The 19,569-nt window shown below is 39.1% G+C and overlaps 2 protein-coding genes across 13 annotated transcripts in view; one reads left to right on the plus strand and one right to left on the minus strand.

Moving 5' to 3' along the window:
* Positions 1 to 3,084, minus strand: part of LOC127950987 (caskin-1) — a 99,405-nt gene extending 96,321 nt beyond the window's left edge. For 4 of the 12 annotated variants that reach the window (XM_052548508.1, XM_052548519.1, XM_052548530.1 and 1 more), the window contains exon 1: positions 2,340 to 3,083. In XM_052548508.1, the coding sequence (XP_052404468.1) occupies positions 2,340 to 2,433 (94 nt within the window). In that variant the 5' untranslated portion in view covers positions 2,434 to 3,083. Of the gene's footprint in view, positions 1 to 2,339 lie in introns of all 12 variants that reach the window. The other 8 variants (XM_052548546.1, XM_052548573.1, XM_052548564.1 and 5 more) reach the window with 3 other exon arrangements.
* A 3,831-nt stretch (positions 3,085 to 6,915) lies between these two features.
* On the plus strand, positions 6,916 to 19,335 carry LOC127951047 (cytokine receptor-like factor 3). Its single transcript, XM_052548660.1, has 9 exons — positions 6,916 to 7,077; positions 9,736 to 9,864; positions 14,136 to 14,343; positions 14,856 to 14,943; positions 16,089 to 16,266; positions 16,638 to 16,860; positions 17,192 to 17,330; positions 17,541 to 17,653; positions 18,887 to 19,335. The coding sequence occupies exons 2-9, from the start codon at positions 9,748 to 9,750 to the stop codon at positions 19,153 to 19,155; spliced, it is 1,335 nt and encodes a 444-aa protein (XP_052404620.1). The 5' UTR covers positions 6,916 to 7,077; positions 9,736 to 9,747; the 3' UTR covers positions 19,156 to 19,335.
* The last annotated feature ends 234 nt before the right edge of the window (positions 19,336 to 19,569 follow it).

Here is a 19,569-nt window from a genome sequence, read left to right on the forward strand (position 1 = left end):
CTGAACTCCCCTCACCATACTGCCAACATTTACATAACTTCATAACTTGCAATGTGGCAATGTTGTACATACATAAATAACAAGTACAAAAATATACACAATGTGCACACATTGATAACAGCATACAAAATGCACAATTAACAAACAATTTTAGATTTAAAAACTCTGAACATCACTGAGCATTACAACCAAGTAACAACAACAACAAAATAAATCAGCAGACAGTATGCAAACGCAACTGCATAATTTATGCCACAATGCATGCTGGGAACCTAAGCACCAGCACAGGACACCAAACTATTAGAATCAATCTTCAAACGTGTTATTGAGAAATGGAAGATTACTATAATGAATACAGAGATAATCATTGTAATTCTACAGCACAGTGCAGCTACATGAATTTCTGCTCTGGTTCAATAAGAGGTAATTTAATTGTAAGGAAATTAAATGCTGTACTAATGTAAATGTACTAGTACCAGCCAGAAAAACACTGTAAATGAAAACTAATATGTTTTCGAATGTATAAAGGAACTATTATCTGCCGTCTCCTGTCAATGTTCCTATGTTTAAGAATCATTAGCATTTCCAGAATATATACCAAAATGTTCACAACCAGCCACTTGATTGTTCAAAGCTATAGTCAATATTATCTTGAACGAATAAGCTATAGCTTTATCATGATAGGATTTATGTACAAAACAAATGCAAATACCATATTTCAGTCGATTGACTAAAACTTGGTTACAGAGCCCAGACAGCATCCAGCACAACCAATCACTGTCAAGCAGGAGACTGCAGTTGCTGTGACTAGAACTAATTGGCTTCTGGGTAGCATCGTGTTTCCAAAACAGAGGTACAGCTTTAAATAAAATCCAACCGACACTTCCACAAAGGTGTATGACTCTCTGTTTGAAGAAGCTGATGCATTGTTTTTGTGTGAAATGCATTAACTTGTCTGTAAAGCTCTACTGCTTTCATGACATATGAACTCAACACAGGTCTTCATAAGGGAAGCTCTCAAAACACACCTGTATTCTTCAAAATATAAATGAAATGACTTACAATAATTAACCATGTCCTGAAATAACCAACTATAAAAGACACAATACTCCAAGATTATATCACAGTCAGTGTTTATCCCACAGAGCAGCCTCGTACATATTCAGGGCCAAAAAGCCTTCATAGTTTACAACATAAATCTACGTGTTGCTTCGATGGCACATAGCCAAGTGAAGAAGCTCGCTGACAGCTCCTTCCTCTCTCTCCTATTGTGAAAGTGCAGTGATGTGGCTGCACCTCATGCTCGTTCACCCATCATTACAGGGGGCAGTGTTTAGCCGAACAGGAGTGTGCTGCTGCCACACTGGAGAACAGAGCCTGGTGCTCAGAAGAGCGTTGTGATGGCCGTGGCTCTCTGCCTCGAGCCCCCGGGGTTCTTCTAATCCGAACACGCTCGACACAGACAGGCATGTGAGACAAAGAAATCTCAGTCGAGCTGATGTGTGAGACGCTGCTGATAATGTCACAGATGTGGTGGAGGAGATAGAAAGCAGACCGGCACAATGAATTTTGAGGTGCAGCCACCTCTGTCTGTGGTATGCAAAGCAGAACATCAGAAGCTCAATCTAGATGGGCATATGAATGTTCACACTTGCTTTTCAACTGAATATTACAGTTTACAATTTTTTTTTTTTTCGTTTCTCAATAGCAAAAATATTTCATGTTTACCAGACAGCTGTGTCTAGAATTTTCTGCCTCTTGAAAGACATTTATTTCCAAAACAAGCTCATTAATGTTCATATAATTCACATGCACAAACAGCATTCATTAACAGCTGAATGCCCCTTTACGGTGAAAACATCATTGTAACTTACAAATTGCAAATCAAGTGAATAACTCAGAACTTTATTTTAAAAGAATAATAATAATAATTAATTAATTAATTAATTAATTGATTTATAAACAACCGTGATTTCAATCACATGTCAGTCGGGAACACCACAGTATCCAGCACTGGGAACCTTTCAAAGACCAGCTCAGTCCAGTAATGAATTTCTATACTGGTCTAACTGGTTAACCACCAAAACCAAGATGTTCACCAAGATGGCAAAGCTAGTTAAGAAGCGTGATGAGGACATCAGCAGCCAAAACACAGCATATTTTGGTATTTTCAACAGCTTGAGTGAAATCCTGAACATCTCTAGCTATAATTAAAGAGCAGGGCAAGTGTTCGCCTTCTCAACTGAAAGATCCAATTAATCAAGATATCTCTTGCCTCTTTCAGCCATAACATGGCAAGCAATAATGCAAATGCTTTTTTATAATCAAGCAAAACCTACTTGCTTTCCCAGGTTTGGGCCTCTGCAGGAGCTTCTGCACCGTCATCAGGTCCTCAGTCTTCACCGCTTGAAGTAATTCCTGATCTTTCCCCATCGTTATTTATCTTACATCCAAAGCATCCTCTGAATGTGTGTGTAGTGTTGCCCAGAGAGCTCCTCTGCGGATCCTCCCTCTTGCGATGGAGCTGCAGGGCGCGATGATGATGATGATGATGATGATGATGCACACTGGCGGAAGGATGCTCGAATACTGTAGAGCTGGTGCAGCTGGCTCCTGAGAATCACAGATGTTCTTATTCCGATGTCGAGAAGAGAATATTAGCAGCACTGTGACGGACTTGCGAATAAAGCATCGGTGATGGATCGGATCTTCAGTCTCTGTTGTGATGGAACAGTCTGTTCTAGAAAACCATCATCAGATAAATCAGCTCCAAACACGATTTGGTGGCGTGAGCGGAGTTGATGCGATGCATTCAAATATGCTAAATCAATGTTTCTTTAAATTACCATGAGCGTTTTTTTCCTGGGATCCTTGAAGCTGTGCTGAAGACATATCAGTCGGCGGTACCACCGCTCCGTAGTACGCACACAGTTATTTTCTGTGCTGCGATGGGTCCACACAGGGATCGTGCAACGTGCATTTCCCCAGCCTCGGATTGGGCTGACATTGCTGTGGTAAATGGCTCCGCTTCATCCAGAGGGCGGTCCCTATGTGTAGGAACACCCCCGTATTCCAGCGCTGACAGCCACATGCTACGGGACATCATAACACATGCTGCTGGAAACAGCCTTGTCCTGTAGCTGGCGCTTTTGTTTTGTACACACCGACCAAGAGTGGATTAGACCCGATCAGAAACATGACTCACCTGAGCACTATTTGGAAACCCGTTTAACTTCAGTCCTCGAAACGAACTTGTATTTTTTTTATGATATTAAATAATCTCACTAGTAGCCTAGGTAATTAATTATTCACCAATAGCCTTCCTTTGCAACAGTGGCAGCTATCCATTGTCAAATATAGGTAAATTGCTAACAAATATTAACAAAATGTAATTATAAAGTAGCCATTTACTAGTCATCATGTCCATAAAGCAAATAACAAATTAGATAAGAAATGTTACCAACAACAATATATAATGGTTTCTCATAAATACATACTAATAACAAATCAGTCATATCTCGTGGAAGAATTAGTAAAAGAATAATGATTAATATGCAATGAAAAACCATTATCTAGTCTCTATTGGATTAAGTAGTATCTAATGAGTAAATACTACACTGAGTAGATATTTAATAATTTGGTTAATAATAAAATATATTAGACACTATTAGAAAATATTAAAACGTATAAGTCACTATTTTATTACTTGTACTACAACTAATAATAATAATAACATAAAATGCATACTAGTAAGTTAGTCCAATTTATCTCCATGGATGCTGGAAGGTGAATTTCCAATTGCAGGTTTGAGCATTTCAGATATGCACTGCTGCTACTGATTTATGGTATTTTCCTTGGTTCTGTTTTTCTTAAACATTAAAAAAAAAAAAATTAACACAGTAACAGTTTTGTTTTTCTTACCTCTCAAATCTAGCAAATGCTGTCAGTCCTTCAGTTTTAAGAAGCCTGAAGATTACAAAGTAGGGTACAAAAAGAGCTTGGCTGCATGAAGCCTACAAAACAAAACGGTTCCCTGAATGCCTGCTCAGAGTTATTGTCTTAACTACATGGGGTTTCTTTCAGATTCTTATATCCAAGTCAAAGCACAATGACCCTCTTTCAGGGCAGAATCCAGTCATGACTGTCATGTTCTATTCATGGCTACTTAACACTAAATTTACCACCTCAGAAAATTAAAATAGAGACATTTCTCAAAATATCTTATTTTATGTGCCACAAAAGTCATATAGGTGATGTGATAGAAAGTAAATATTAACAATTGAATTATCCCTTTGTCATTTTATTGCATAAAAACACTGAGGGGAAAAAAACTTCTTAACAAGTCCATATACTGTTTCATCTTCAAATGTGAACTCCTAAAGTCCTTTGTATCTGAATCAGTCTGATTATTAATAATCCCAGAATGTTCTTTAGCACACTGGTTTAGTAATCAATCAGCAACCAACAACACAAGATATGAAATATTTGAGAAAACATTTAACAAACAGATGACAAACTAGTGATATGAAAGGCTGATCTGTTGCACTCGTGTTTGAACTTGAACTTTCACTGATTCGCCCTAATCATCATCACCATCATTAATATCTGCACATCCTTCATCCAGATATAACTGACCATGTAACATCTGCTGATTGTGATCCAGCGCCATCCAGTGTTACATAATAGAAAATCCGTTCTGAGATGTCATTTCACACTTGCAGACCTCTAGTGTTCGCTGCGTACATTACAATTCAGCAATATTTTTTTGGCATGCAGTATATGGGTGGAGACAGGCCTCTTGTGGCTACCACCCTTTCTAAAGACGCTGTATTCAACTCCAATGAAACGAGAGAATATCAAATTTCATGTAGTCTCACACACTTTTCTGACAGTTCTGAAAGCTTTTAGGTGTCAGATTTTTCGGCAACAGTTTAAATAATATTAAATAAAGTAATGAGCTTAATTCGAATATTCTTGTGCAAGAAATATTTCAATTCATAATAAAGGGTTAAACTATTTTCACAGCCAGCTTTGCAAGAGGAAGAATTTTAGGAGAAATATCCCAGCATCAAGCACCGTTAATAATGTAGACTACAAGCGAATTGCATATCACAGGAGTGATATTTTACATTTGCCTAAAGAATAGGCTACATATGATGATGTTCATGTTACTTCATAAGTGATTAAGGGTATTTGGCTTGCTGTATGCAAAGGAGGGGCTCAAGGATGAAGCAACCCAAGCTCCAATTTACCCCCTATGAGACTACTAAATAGATAGCTTCTGTATATAGGGCAGAATATCTTAAAGGAGTGAGGATGGAGGTGGGGAGGAGGAGAAATGCTAGAAGACCGTTGCTAAAGTAAGGCAAGCAGCAGCTTATATGTAGCTTGATTAGATTATTAAATAAGCGGCTCCTTCTGAACCCTATAAGAATTTAATTTAGAGGCAAACATACTGTAATAGGCTTTTTTTTTTACTTCAAGCTGTAAAATTTCATATCATAAAATACCATCCATTTATTGAGTCATCACAAAATAACACTGTATGAGTATATAATTGGCTTTCATTGCCCACACAAAGCAGCTACCAAACCTCTGGTGCTACAACACTGTTCAACAGTGAACACATGTAACATCAGCATAGTAAACACATACCCTGACTGGAGCCAACTAGCCAAAAAAAAATAAAAATAAAAATACCTTCACCAGCACAGCAAATTATTACACGCTTTACTCTAACATTAAACTGCCACACTGAAAACCCCATATGAATTTAATTATTATTTATTTACATATGCAATACAAATATATAATACTCTCTTTTTTTACATCAGGCAATATAATTTATCACAAGATTCCAAATCTTATATATTAAATACAGAAAATATATAAAGAATATTTTCAACATTTTCTTTGAAATGATAAGTCTGCATACAAAACTCTAGATCAGTGGTCTCAAACTCAATTCCTGGAGGGCCACAGCTCTGCACAGTTTTGCTCCAACCCTAATCAAACACACCTGATCCAGCTAATCAAGGTCTTCAGGATTACTAGAAACTTCCAAGCAGGTGTGATTTGGAGCTGAACTCTGCAGAGCTGTGGCCCTCCAGGAATTGAGTTTGAGACCACTGGTGTAGGGGATATTTTCTTGGCACACTTTGAGCCCCTTAGTAACAACTGATCATCGTTTAAACACCACAGCCTACCTGAGTATTGTTGTTGACCATGTCCACCCCTTTTCTTATGGCTACTTCCAGCAGGATAATGCACCATGTCACAAAGCTCAGATCATCTCATACTGGCTTTGTAGAATATGACAATGAGTTCACTTTACTGAAATGACCTCCACAGTCACCAGATCTTAATCCAATAGAGCAGTTTTGGGACGTGGTGGAACGGGAGATTTGCATCATGGATGTGCAGCCGACAAATCTGCAGCAACTGTGTGATGCTATCATGTCAATATGGACCAGAATCTCTGAGGAATGTTTCCAACACCTTGTTGAATCTATGCCACGAAGAATTTAGGCAGTTCTGAAGTCAAAAGGGGTGGACCCGGTACTAGCAAGGTGTACCTAATAAAGTGGCCAGTGAGTGTATTTTGCAATAAATAACCAAATAGACAAGATAACTATAGGCACTATAATATCTGTAGCTAAACCGTCTCTACTCCACAGTAAGTTTTCTATTCCGCTTTGTGACAACGTTGTTTGTAGATGTTCGTTCTGAAAATCTTGGCCTTTGATACTATTCCTACATAATAAACATCTGTAACGTAACCGCTCTCATTTTGCGATTAAAACAAAGTTACCTTTACTATATGACGCCAAAGGACCTGACGTTTTTATGCGCTTTTGGTTTTTAACAAAAGATCAGGCGGGGCCAAGATGGGTTCAATCATCTGATTGGCTGGAGCTGACAGCAGACAGAAGGAAAACACAGCACTGCGGCATCCGATTGGATGACTGGTTTGTATCAAAGTGAAAATATGTGTCTCCAGCTCTTTACTGTTGCCAGGGCGTCAATGGCGGAACTCTGCGGCAGAAGTTAGTATGTCACAAGAACGGATCGCCTAAGGTAATGCAGCAAAAAACGTTTAATAATCCCATATGTTTTTGTTACGGTTTAGTTTTCAGTGCTAAGTTAGAGGTGTTGTCTTTTCGTGAGAAGGTTTGTGGGTGGAGCAGCTTGAAGAGCTTAAGTTACTGTAAAACTCTTGAGTTGAAGTGATGAGTGTTGGTGTGGCGATCCTCACAGAAGAGCCTCATGAGCAGCTGCTGTTTGAGTTTGAAAATAATTGCTCAACATTTTAGATGTTTTTCATAGCTGATGTTGACATTTGGGCTACCATGTGTGCTGCTCTTCTCTCAGCTGCCTTTCATTTCTACCGTTGCTGGACGTGTATAAACATGTTGAGTGTGCACGGTGCATCAGCATGGCTCTTAAGAGAATTACTGCACTTTACATAACTGCTCAGTTATGCTTGGATTGGACGTTTTAATGGAAGCGCATACGTGTAAAGCTGAAGGGCAGCAGAATGCAAGTTTATAAACCCTTCTGTTTGTGTGTTTTGTTTAAATGAGTCTTATTTACTTCATCTTAATAGAAGGGCCCTTTAAACCGTGGCCCTTATCAGTGAACGGTCAAAGATTGTGAATTAGGACACATGATCCTCAGATCAGCTACACCTCACACTGGAAATCCCAACATTGTCTCTTGGCAGCAGATTTTTTTTGCCATTGCATCTAGGTAATTCGTGTCCCACTGAAAGTCAGCTAGTCCTCCGCTGTGCTCCCTGATGGATTCACTTGTGGGAAAGGATTCTGGGAGAGTAACAGATAATGTAATTGCTTGTCTTTAATGCTCTTTGCCAAGATTACTAACCCCAGTCTGGATGAGATCCCTGCTGCTAAATCAGAGGATTAGACCGTGATTTTGGAGAACCCCTCCCTTTGCCTTGATCATGAAATGTCAAAATTTGGTAAATATTCCACTTTTGTAATATTTTTTTTTTTTATGCATTGATCATAAGGTAGATGATTGTGGAAACTCACAGGCTTGTTGGTGCAGGTCACGTTTTGTTATTTAGGCTTCTCTCTCATAGGTGTATAGATGAAAGGGGGCTTCTGAGAGTTAAGCACCGGTTCATTCTCTGCTCTGGTGCACTAGGGTCAGCACCTTTTGTGTTAAACGAGAGTAAACTGAATAACTTGCTGCCGATCCACCTGTCTGGTATTTGAGTTCATTTACACGCATAAACAAAGGCAGCTGTTTTCTCCTGCACAATGACACCAGTGTTATACAGGCACTGTTGTACAGAAGTGGAGTGGTAGCTTTGGTTCAGGGTTGTGTCTATGGGTAGGTTCCGTCATGCTTGTGAACTTAGGCCACATGGGCACATGTAAGAATAGAGCAGTTGCTTTCACGTCATCTTCAACGGAAGTGGTTTCACTGTAGCATGCTAGCCTTAAAGGAGATCGCCTGATCAGTGAAGACGTGAGAGCTGTTTATTAACCTAATACATTTTGGTGTGACTGTATTTGCTTCAAGATCCGGATTTTCCATCAAGTGGTGACCCAACACCGTACCTGATTTGTTTATTGTACAAAAATACAAAAGTGTTAACTATATATTTTAAATATTTTACATTTAGCAGACACTTTTATCTAAAGTGACTTACAGATGAAGACAATGGAAGCAATCAACAAAAGAGCAATGATATACAAGTGCTATAACAAGTCTCAGTTTGCTTAATGCAGTACACATCAAGGGCTTTTTAGATAATAAAAAGAAAACCAATACAAAAAAGAATAAAGCAAGCTAATGTTAGAGGTCTTTTTTTGCTTTTGTTAATGGTACAATAACTGAAAAGGAAACTGATCGAATACAAAAAGATTCAAAAGCTAGGTAGTGTGTGTGTGTGTATTATTATTATTTTTTTTTAGAATATAATTAGAATAATTGCTTGAGTTAAAAAAAGGATGGAAGAGGTGTTTTTAGCCAAGTCTTCAAGATGGCTAATGACTCTGCTGCTCTTTTTGGCTCTTATTTTAAAAGTATATATGATTAGTTGTATGTTAAAATGTCCATTTCGCAAGATTTCTTTTCTAAACTAGCACAAACAGGCAGAGCAGTTTGAGTGTCACACAGACTGATGTCATCCTGTCAAATACTGTGGCCCACGCTGTTGTGCTGCTCTTTGACTCACTGCTTCGGTTTAGTTTTATGAATTTATAGCACAATACATGTGGTCTTCAGGCCAGTGATTAATTTCCATGACTCCTGTGACTTTTGCACTGCTACAGCAGTTGACATGGATTCTGGTTTCTCAGTTTTATAGTGTCTTTGCCTTTTAGTCATAACTATACACAACTGTATCACTCTCTTGTGCTAAACCTCTACAGATAAGGCTGTGAACCCGTTGTTATGATTCAAATCATGCTTCCTCACATCCACATGATGTGGAAACCATGGCCTGATGGTTTCATAAAGTTGCTGTTCAATTTATGAACCTGAAGAACAGACTGTTTTTTGGCCTGTGTGGAATTTCACACTCCTGTTATTATTAGTTTAGCTTTGTTAATGTGACATTTTCTGAAATGGGCGTGTCTTGGTTTCAGCCTTTCTCTAGAATGCTCTGTAAACCCATACGTGATAGATCCAGTCAAAGTAAAAGTTATCTCTATCAATGGCAATGTTTTTCTACACTTTACCTTGATATTTGTGATTTGGCAGAGGCCAACAAGGATGTCAATAGAGGCAGAGGCGTTGCTGCAGGAGGCGAAGGAGAGCATTGAAGCAGCCCAAAACTACAGGAGCGAGCTACAGCAGAGACTGCATGGACTCAGCCAGGCACGCAAACAGGTACGGCTGTGACTCTCTGCACTGCTACTGCAAGAAGAAACCGGTTTTCAATAACAAGCAAAGTGCCAGTCCACACAGAAACTGTGCAATGTGACAGTAACAGCCAGTCGGTATATATTTCATATATATTCTATATGGTAGTATTTTAAAACCCTAATATTTCACAGTGGGCAGCAAAAATCATGGGTGGCCAAAACTCAGAATTTAACAATTGGCTATTTTCCAATTAAATTCATATTTATGACTATCTATCCTCAATTCAATTCTGAAGGGCACACAACCCTGGCACAAATAGAAGTAACTGAAAAACCTCCCTTCTCATCTCTTTTGCTTGACCCATGTCTCGGTCATGGCTGCTTATCATAAAAACAGATTTGCATGGAGGAGATCGCTGTTTTCTCTCTCATTCCAGTCAAGCCAAACCCATAGAGACGGTAATGAAATTGCTATTGATCTCACCCAGCATGCACTATAGCCTAAAATCATCAAACACATTGTTGAGAATGGCAGAAACAATTCAGCTGCACAAAGGCAGTGGTTCCCTAAACCGTAACCAAATAATGTGACATATGTGGGTGTTTTTGAGAGCGCGAGGGTAAATGATACTCCCGCTGTCTTGGATCCTCTGTGCCAGGAAGCCCGTTGGTCCGTACAGAAGGGCTGATTCATGCCACACGTCTCCTAGGGTGGCTGAAGGATGTAAAGCTGGCCTGCAGCTCGCTGTTATCTTCAGACTTGGCTTCTGGCATCTTACCCAACTTCCTCTCCCCCCCCCCCCCACACCTCCCAGAATGCTTCATTCAGTGTGTAAACAAGGCTGTAATTTCCTGCTCCTCTTATGAGACGGTAAACACATGGACAACAGGACAGAGAATTAAACCAAACTTTCAGGATCATTGACTAGTGATTGCATGACGCCCCGGGGTACTGCGATTACCCTCACAGCGTGTGCAGCTGTCTGAGGGAGATCCCATATGTGCATCGCATCTGATATGATCATATCACATGCGCTGTTGTTCACAGCAAGGGCACAACATTTGTGGTCAATCTTTAGGTCAGACTACATTTTTAAGCAGAGCTACTTCAAGCTTCCAGTTGTAGAGGCTCATCTGTATTGTAACTCTTAATGTATTAAAAGCACAGCAGCTTCCTGGTCCGTGGTTGAGTTTTATGTATATTTCACATTAGCTGTTTCTATTCTACTTCCTCTTTAAGTTGTTACACCAGGTCTCAGCCACTGAGGCTTCCTTAAACCCTACAAATGGCCTCTGTTTCCCACACCCTGTTACCCACGAGCCAGAACATTGTAAACATACAGAGCTGTGGTGTATTTGATCCAAAATGGCATATGCATGTTCATGTCCAAATCAATGTCAAAGTATCCTGATATTTTGCTTCACAGTACTGTATTAATATTCTCTCAGCAAACATGTGTATAATTTCTTTTTTAAATTATCCTGCTCAGGACCAATAGCTGCGCGCTGAAGAGATGATCACCAGATGATCACATAGGACTACAAGGAATCGCTTTATTGCAGCACGACTCAACCAAATGAATCTTATACTAAATAAATAATATATACACAATAAATACAAACTAGCTGAAATGTTCTGAAATCACTTGTACCCTACCTGATTGAAAAAATACAGTCTTTCACTCTGTGTTAGCTGTCTTGGGGTTTTTTTTTTTTTTTTTTAAAGACTGCTAAATTTGGCTTTGTAGTGAACAAGGAACTGCATGATTTGGGACTTTAATGGGAAGATAAATCACTTGTAGTTATTGTTTTGAATTTGATCAATATCCAAACAAGCTAAGAATATAATTTTGAATCATTACACTAAACCGAGTTACAAGATTATTATTATTATTCTTCTGTGGCTCAGATATCAATATATCAGGCCAAGTCCCTGCTGATTCCCCACCCAAAGTGGTCATGTGTGTCAGTGTGCGTTTGACATTACACATCTGTTCTAAAGAGTTTTGTAGGACCGTTCTGACCTGGCTTGTTCCCAGAGATCCAGTTTTGGGCTAAGTCTAAACATCCTGTGATGGGGAGTCAGCATTTCTAATAGCCGCCCAAAACCCAAAGCAGCAGAGGCCCGAGGTCCTGCCTCCTCCCTCCACCCACTCCTCACAGCGCATTGTCATGAGTAACAATATTTAGGCAGAGGATTCTGTCCAGGCTCGAAATGTTCAGATTGTGTTGATAAGACTTGAGCGTCTGAGGAATGATGCACGTCTCTGGACAGAAGCATTTCCTCTGTCAGCTGCAAACAAAGCGGAGTCTGGAACTTTCCACTGAGGTTGATTAATACCAGCGTCCATCCATTTATCCTGCGCCACTTTATCCGTGTTATTTTAGACTCTCTTCCCACTTCCTGGACAACAGGGCGTTATCTTTACCTACACGTACTGTTCCATGGTGTAAATTGTCAACACCTTCGTTTGAGCTTCGTTTAATTTCACTGATTATAAGGGAATGAGACCTTTCCTCATTCCAGAAATATGACTCAAGGAATTCTTAAAATTACAGAGCGTAATTTTGCCTTTAACATCTCCTTTTATGTCCGTGTGAAGTGTGCTTGTGTGTGATGGTTCACTAGTTTTTAAGCTATAGTGTACTTGAAGCATGTATCAATGAACATATAAATGTTCATTGATACGTGGCATTGAAAAGCCCACGCTAAACTTCTGTTGCAAGCACAAGTTTCATGTTCACAAGAGGAACTTTTTTTTTTTTTCTTTTCTTTTTTTTTTTTACATTGAAAACCACCAGACTTCCTGTCACTCTTGGCTCCATTTACTGAAGGTGAAGTAGTTCGTCTGAAAGATGCATCAAGAACATTTGAAATGTGCCATTCATTTCTCACCACTTCCGCTTTCAGACCTACGCTTCATGTACAAAACAAGACTGTGGCACTCAAGTTCCTGTCTTAGTTTTAAGCACCCCTCATTACGTATCTGATTAAATGTACACCTTTACATTTCTGAATCATTTTGTTGCATTCTATAATGGTAGAATAGTATTTTGCGTTCAAATCAGGCTTATTTAATTATCAGCTTGTTTCTTTAGACGTGAACTCGTATTTTTTAGGGTTGTGCTGATAGTCGTATTATATAATTAATATTCAAGCTTCTTTGTTCAATTTAAATTTTGACGTGTTTTTACAGTGTTGCGAGTTCTAACCAATCAAGCGTGCGCTTGCTGACTGAATTCTGCTCTCTCGCAAATCCTGTCATTATAAACAAAGTGCAGATGTACATGGTGTATGTATAAGAGATTATTTATTATTGTATTCAATTATTATTTAATTGTTGTATTATTTTATTATTTAATTTAATTATTATTCAATTATTACAATTATTATTGTATTCATCATACAGTGTACACAGCTTCATTGATTTAAAATGTTTTTTTTTTTTTTTGTGCATAAACTCGCACTAGACTGAAGTCAGTGTTCTTTGATTCTGTAAATATTCTTTGCTCGTTTTCTGTAGCTGAGGAAATGTTAGCATTAGAATTAGTACCTTTCAGTGTTTTTATTACATTTTTCTAAATACATTCAGTCATATAAAAAATATTTTTACATGACATCCATATGCTACTTGACTAAAAACATATAATGTGTAGTTAATAGATTACATTAATATTAGGCTGCTTTTAGCCCTACCCTGGAGTTGGTTCACGTAAGTAAATAAATTGGCATGAAAATATTGTGTATCGCCAATCTCACATGCTGACAATGGGACAATATGATTAAGTATTATATATTAATAAATATTTATTTATAACAATATATAAGCAGCAGAAAGATTTCTGAAGGATCAAGAGACACCGAAGACTAGAGTAATGATGCTGAAAATTCAGCTTTGCCATTTGCAGGAACAAATCACATTTTAAAATATATTACAATTAAAAAAGTTATCGTAATATTTAATAATATATCACAACATTGCAATTTTTGCTGTTTTGATCATAACTATGGATCATTTTCTTGTGCTACCTAGTGCAATGGTATCAGCATCCTGTTTAAAATCTCAGTTATGAAATGCCACCACAGACATCATCTGTCGATCACTGTAATTTAAACCTAGTTTAGAAAACAATCCTGGTTAAATATTGCACTAGATTAAAATCAAAAAATGTCTTTTTAGCCTGTGGTTTGTGGAAATGTGGATTTATTGAGCTATATGTACTGCAGATGTTTGTAGTAAATTGTGTGTGTGTGTGTGTGTGTGTGTGTGTGTGTGTGTGTGTGTGTGTGTTCAGGTGCGTGGCAGTGCCAGTCAAACGCGTGAGACTCTGCAACGGCACTTTCAGGAGCTGCAGACGGCAGTGAGTCGACTGCTCACCGAGAGGCTGAACACACTGCTTCAAGAGGTTGACAACATCGAGCTGGACAGTGTCAGTCCCTTAGATGACTGTCAGAAGCTCATTGAGCATGGAGTCAGCACAGCTGATGAGCTGCTCCGAGAGGGTGCGTCTGTCATTGTTCATTCTTCAACTACAGTCACACTAATCCGATTTCATGGGATTTAAAGTATGTAAAGACCAGACATATTTGTTATGAGAAGGTATTTATCAGATCAGAAAATTAGATTTCGCCTTGTGCCAGATGAGGACCAGCAGTCAGTTTCTTTCATATGTAAGATTGTTGGACTATGTCAGTGGGATGATACAAAATCAGGCTGGACGTATGCTTAATAAATATTTGAATAGCAGCAATTTGATTATCTGAAGGTATAGTGGGTATAGAAAATAATCACATTTTTGAACCTACTGGCTCATATGAACCAGCACTGCCATTTGGATAATTGCCACTTATTAAATTGTTAGCTGATTAAATGTTAAGTGTTTTTAAACCGTTTAACACAAACAGTGCTGCCACCATATAACATCTTGGTTGCTGTAATTTCCTCAAGAGCTTATTTGATTATTCGCTACACTGCCTAAGGTTCAGTTCTGAATGTTATATGACTGTCCCTTCAGGGGAGGCTGCCATCCGCTGTGGTATAAATGAGAAGGAGGACAAGCTGGGCAGCTTCACTAAGAAAGCCCTCCAGATCCAGTTGGACAGGTGAGGAGCGCGCAAATTCATTCACTTAACAAACCTCAGCTGGGCCAGTGAATGGAGAAGAGCTTTGAAACCACACCGTCACTCTCAATTATATGAATACACGGAGATTCAGACCTGGAGAACACAAAAAGCAAACCCCTCTTTTCCAGGAGTTCAGAAGACCGTATTCAAATAATTACTAAAGCACTCATTTAAAAAAAAAAATGTATCACCTAACCTTTACTAATGCCTGGTTTTATGACTCATCTGTTTTGTGACTCATCTGCTCAAAGTATAATGGAGAGATGGCCACTGTAACAGCAGGGGTGTGCTGGATCACTCAAGCTTAGCGTTATAAAACCATGCTGCCTTAGCTGTGATTCATTTTACATGATTAAAATGTACCCAAGGATCAAGTTTCTACATGCCTACACTCATTACAGCAATAATCGTGGCCATTGTGGATGCCATTTAAATATTATCCTTTGTTTTAGAATAAACAAGATATTTAATCTGAAAGTGTTTTAGAATTATCCTTTGGTTACCCTTTAACTGCCTGCTCAACCAAATGGTTGATTTGTCACTTTATGGTAAACGTAGAAAAGCTAAGCTAATGTTTTCAGATAATCCTTTCTGCTGTCAGAATGTACTATTTGCTGAAATATAACTTTCTGATCATTCATTATAGTTCATATTTTCTGATTTCCATAGTATGTGTATGAATTCCGGTACTTTTGCCATAAAGTGACATATCAACCATTTGGTAGAGGCCGATATTTTAAAAATAATGGGACGTGTTGAAAAAAATACATTGAGTGTGGTAACTAATGACATAAGGAGATAAGAAATGCAAACAAAAAAATTTTCAAATGCTTTTTTCTTGGTGGGGCAGTTAAAGGGTTAAAATGTAATATTAATTTAGTCAATTAAGCCTTATTATAAGAGAACAAATACATCAGGAAATAAAACTGACTCGTCCCTCAGTTTGGGAAAAAGAATGAGAAGCGTTCATGGTAACATACAGAAGAAATCTGAAGAGCAGTTAACTCCTCGCTAAAGGCCATTCACACCAATAACATTAACTATAAAGATATTGATAACTGTATTTGCATTCATATATATATCATGAACAGATACAGTAATGAGTCTTCACATTGTGTCGTCAGTCTGCCTGAGGTACCTGTGCTGGTGGACGTCCCGTGTCTGTCTGCGCAGCTGGACGACTCTTTGCTGCATATGTTCCGTGCGCACGTGGCTCGGCACGGCAGCGTGGCCTCTCATCCGCCCGTCCAGATTGAGGAGCTGGTGGAGAGACCGGGCGGTGTGCTGGTGCGCTGGTGTAAGGTGCGTCTGGCCTCCCCTGTTCACGTCCTTCAGAAATTTTCTTCCCCGCGTGACCCTGTTCGTAATAGTGTACTCGATTTCACTAAAGTAAAACATGTTCCTGGATCAACATACCAATCAACCAATCAGAATTGAGCGACAAGTTTTCAAGAAATGTCAGTTACAATCAGGGTTAGATGTTTAATTTCCCTCTGATTTTAGGAATAAATGATGGGTAGGGTTAGGTTTAGGGGTAGTGATTGGGTTAGATCTGTATTTTTGGACCGTAATGCTGATCCAGAATCAACAGAAGATGTTGATCCAAGAGCATATCTTACTTGGCAAAATCACAAGGCAGGCGACCGTTGGTGATGCTTACTGTTTGTGTGTAGGTGGACGATGACTTCACCCCTCAAGACTACCGCTTGCAGTACCGTCGTGGTAACTCTTCTCAGTACGAGGACGCATACATTGGAAAAGACCCTGAGTTTCTGGTGCTCCATCTTGACCCGCACATCGACTACCTGTTTCGTGTGTGTGCCAGAGGAGAGGGCCGAACCGAATGGAGCCCGTGGAGCATCCCACAGACCGGCTACACCACACTAGCACCCCACGGTACAAACTGAACGAAAGCCTGAAATTGCAAACGCGCTCTAATATTACGCTGCATGTCTAAGGGATAGTTCACCCAAAAATGAAAATTGTCATTTACTCACCCTCAAGTAGTAGTTTTTCTCCATAAAATGGAAGTCAGTGGGGACCACCAACCATTTGGTTAACACATTCAAAATATCATCTTTCATGTCCAGTAGAAGAAAGAAATTCATACAGGTTTGGAACTACTTGAGGGTGAGTAAATGTACAAATTTCAGTGGACATTTTAACTAAAACGCCTCCACTGAGTGTGAAAGTGTTACATGAAGGTTGTTTTATTGTGCGTTTACAGAATGGCTTCCAGGCGTGGATGGTTACATTTTAAGCAGTAGGAAGAACATCGCCATGCGCAATGATTCATCACCTGGTAGCGGTGGTGTGCTGTACTCTAACTCCCCCACGTACTTCTGTGGCCAGACCCTCACCTTCAAGTACATCAGCGTTTCATTCTTCCACATATTCTCATAGCATATCATCTGTGGGATATATGACACCGGGATGCTATTAATAGGCTAAGATCAGATTACAGTACATATGGAAAAAGATGCAGAATCATCACAAAGAACATTTTTACAGTAACATATCAGGAGGCTTATCGTATGTGGCACTCATTGTGTGTCTGATTTTTGGCTTGTTTGCAGGATCACAGCTGCTGGACAGACAGATAAGCGTGACAGTTTGGGTGTGTGTGCGGACAGCAGAACTGACACCGACTCACTGCAGAGGGATCAGGCTGTCTGCATCTCCAGTAATGGTACGAGCACGACCATATACTTAAAACTATCATAATATTTATACAACTTTTTAAGATATTCAGTATATACATTATTGTTCAAAAGTCTCGGGCCGGTGAAAGTCTCGTCTGCTCATCAAGACTGCATTTATTTGATTAAAAATACAGTACAATACAAAATATGAATTTTTCTATTTGAATACATTTTAAAATGTAATTTATTCCGCTGATGGCAAAGCTGAAAAAACTTCTTCAATGTGAATTAATCTTGAAAGCAGTTACTATTGCTGCCATGTTGATTTTAAAGAAAAAAACTATTGTAACAATCTAGAAATAATCAAGGCTTAATTTGCAGACAGTGTTAAGCAAACACAGTGAACACAAGCCAAAGTGATACGTAATCGGTTTAACAAAGCATAAGAAATGTTAGGTAAGTATTCATGTTTATTGCTAAAACAGTTAAATGAACACTCACTGACTTCTGGGAGATTAATAAAAATGAATCAAATTAAAGGGATACTCCACCCTAAAATGAAATTGTCATTAACCACTTACCTCATGTCGTTCCAAACCCAGAAAAGCTCTGTTCATCTTCAGAACACAATTTAAGATATTTTGGATGAAATCCTGGAGGCTTGGGACTGTCCCATAGACTGCCAAGTAAATAACAGAGTCAAGGTCCACAAAAGGAATGAAAAGTCATTGTCAGAATAGTCCATCTGCCATCAGACGTGCAATCTGGGTTATATGAAGTGACAGGAACACTTTTTGTAAGCAAAGAAAACAAAAAAAAACTACTTTATTCAATAATTCTTCTCAACGGTCTCCGTGTCCCTCCATACCACTGCGCTGCGTGTGCTCTTCTGTGTCCTCCGCGCCACAAGGATGTGCTGTTTTATTTCAAATCAAAGCTTAATACACGTATAAACAGTGCATCTTTGTGGCGGTCTATGGACAGTCTCAAGCCCCAGGTTTTCATCCAAAATATCTTAAATTGTGTTACGAAGACGAACAGAGCTTTTACAGCTTTGAATGACATGGGGGTAAGTGATTAATGACCGAATTTTCACTTTGGGGTGGAGTAACCCTTTCAGTCCATTTTGAACTGATTGACTGAAATGGATAGTTTAGGCTGATTTAAAAATGAACTTGGCTAACACCACCTTCCCTGAGTTTAAATCAGAATAAGTGTCTTTTTGTCACCAACAGCAGTAAACATTAGTGTTAAATTCCCATGTGCTTTCCATTTTCCAGGTGCTGTGTTTGTGAACGGAAAAGAGATGACCAACCAGCTACCAGCAATCACTGTTGGCTCTTCTGTGACCTTTGACATGGAAGTGGTCAACGTCTTTCCTGTGAGCAACAATAACAACCCCAGCGACGGGGGGAACTTCAAGCTGAGGGTGACGATTGGCTCAGGGAACAGGGAGGTGGTGTTTGATTGGCTGCTGGATCAGGTGGTGGACAGCCTCTTCTTTGGCTGCTCCTTCACGCACCCTGGATGGAAAGTGCTGGTGTTCTGATTGTTGCATGATGAAAGATGATCCAGTCTGCTGGAATCCTAGACCTCAAGTTTCTTTAACATTATCACTTCCCAAGTGCTTACAGTGTTCAGATGTCACAGTTTGCCCCTTTTTTCTTTTTATCAGCACCATATATCACTGCAGAATAACATTAAACTTTGTTCTGAGGTATGACGCCAACCACTACTCTTTGACCTCATCACTGGTGGATTTGCATAACAGCAAGTATTTGCAAAAGAGACTGTTACATGTTAAAGGAGTCTAATAAAGTGTCAACCTGCAGGTGTTAAGTTGCGAAGCATTCTGGTCTGGTTTACCACAGAAAAGAAATCTACTGTGAAGCATTCAGAGATCATAGGCACTCAAACTACTCAAAAATGTGTTTTAAAAAAAACTTCACAACCAACAACAAAG

The sequence above is a fragment of the Carassius gibelio genome, chromosome A3, assembly GCF_023724105.1.
Source record: "Carassius gibelio isolate Cgi1373 ecotype wild population from Czech Republic chromosome A3, carGib1.2-hapl.c, whole genome shotgun sequence".
Classification (NCBI taxonomy): Eukaryota; Metazoa; Chordata; class Actinopteri; order Cypriniformes; family Cyprinidae; genus Carassius; species Carassius gibelio.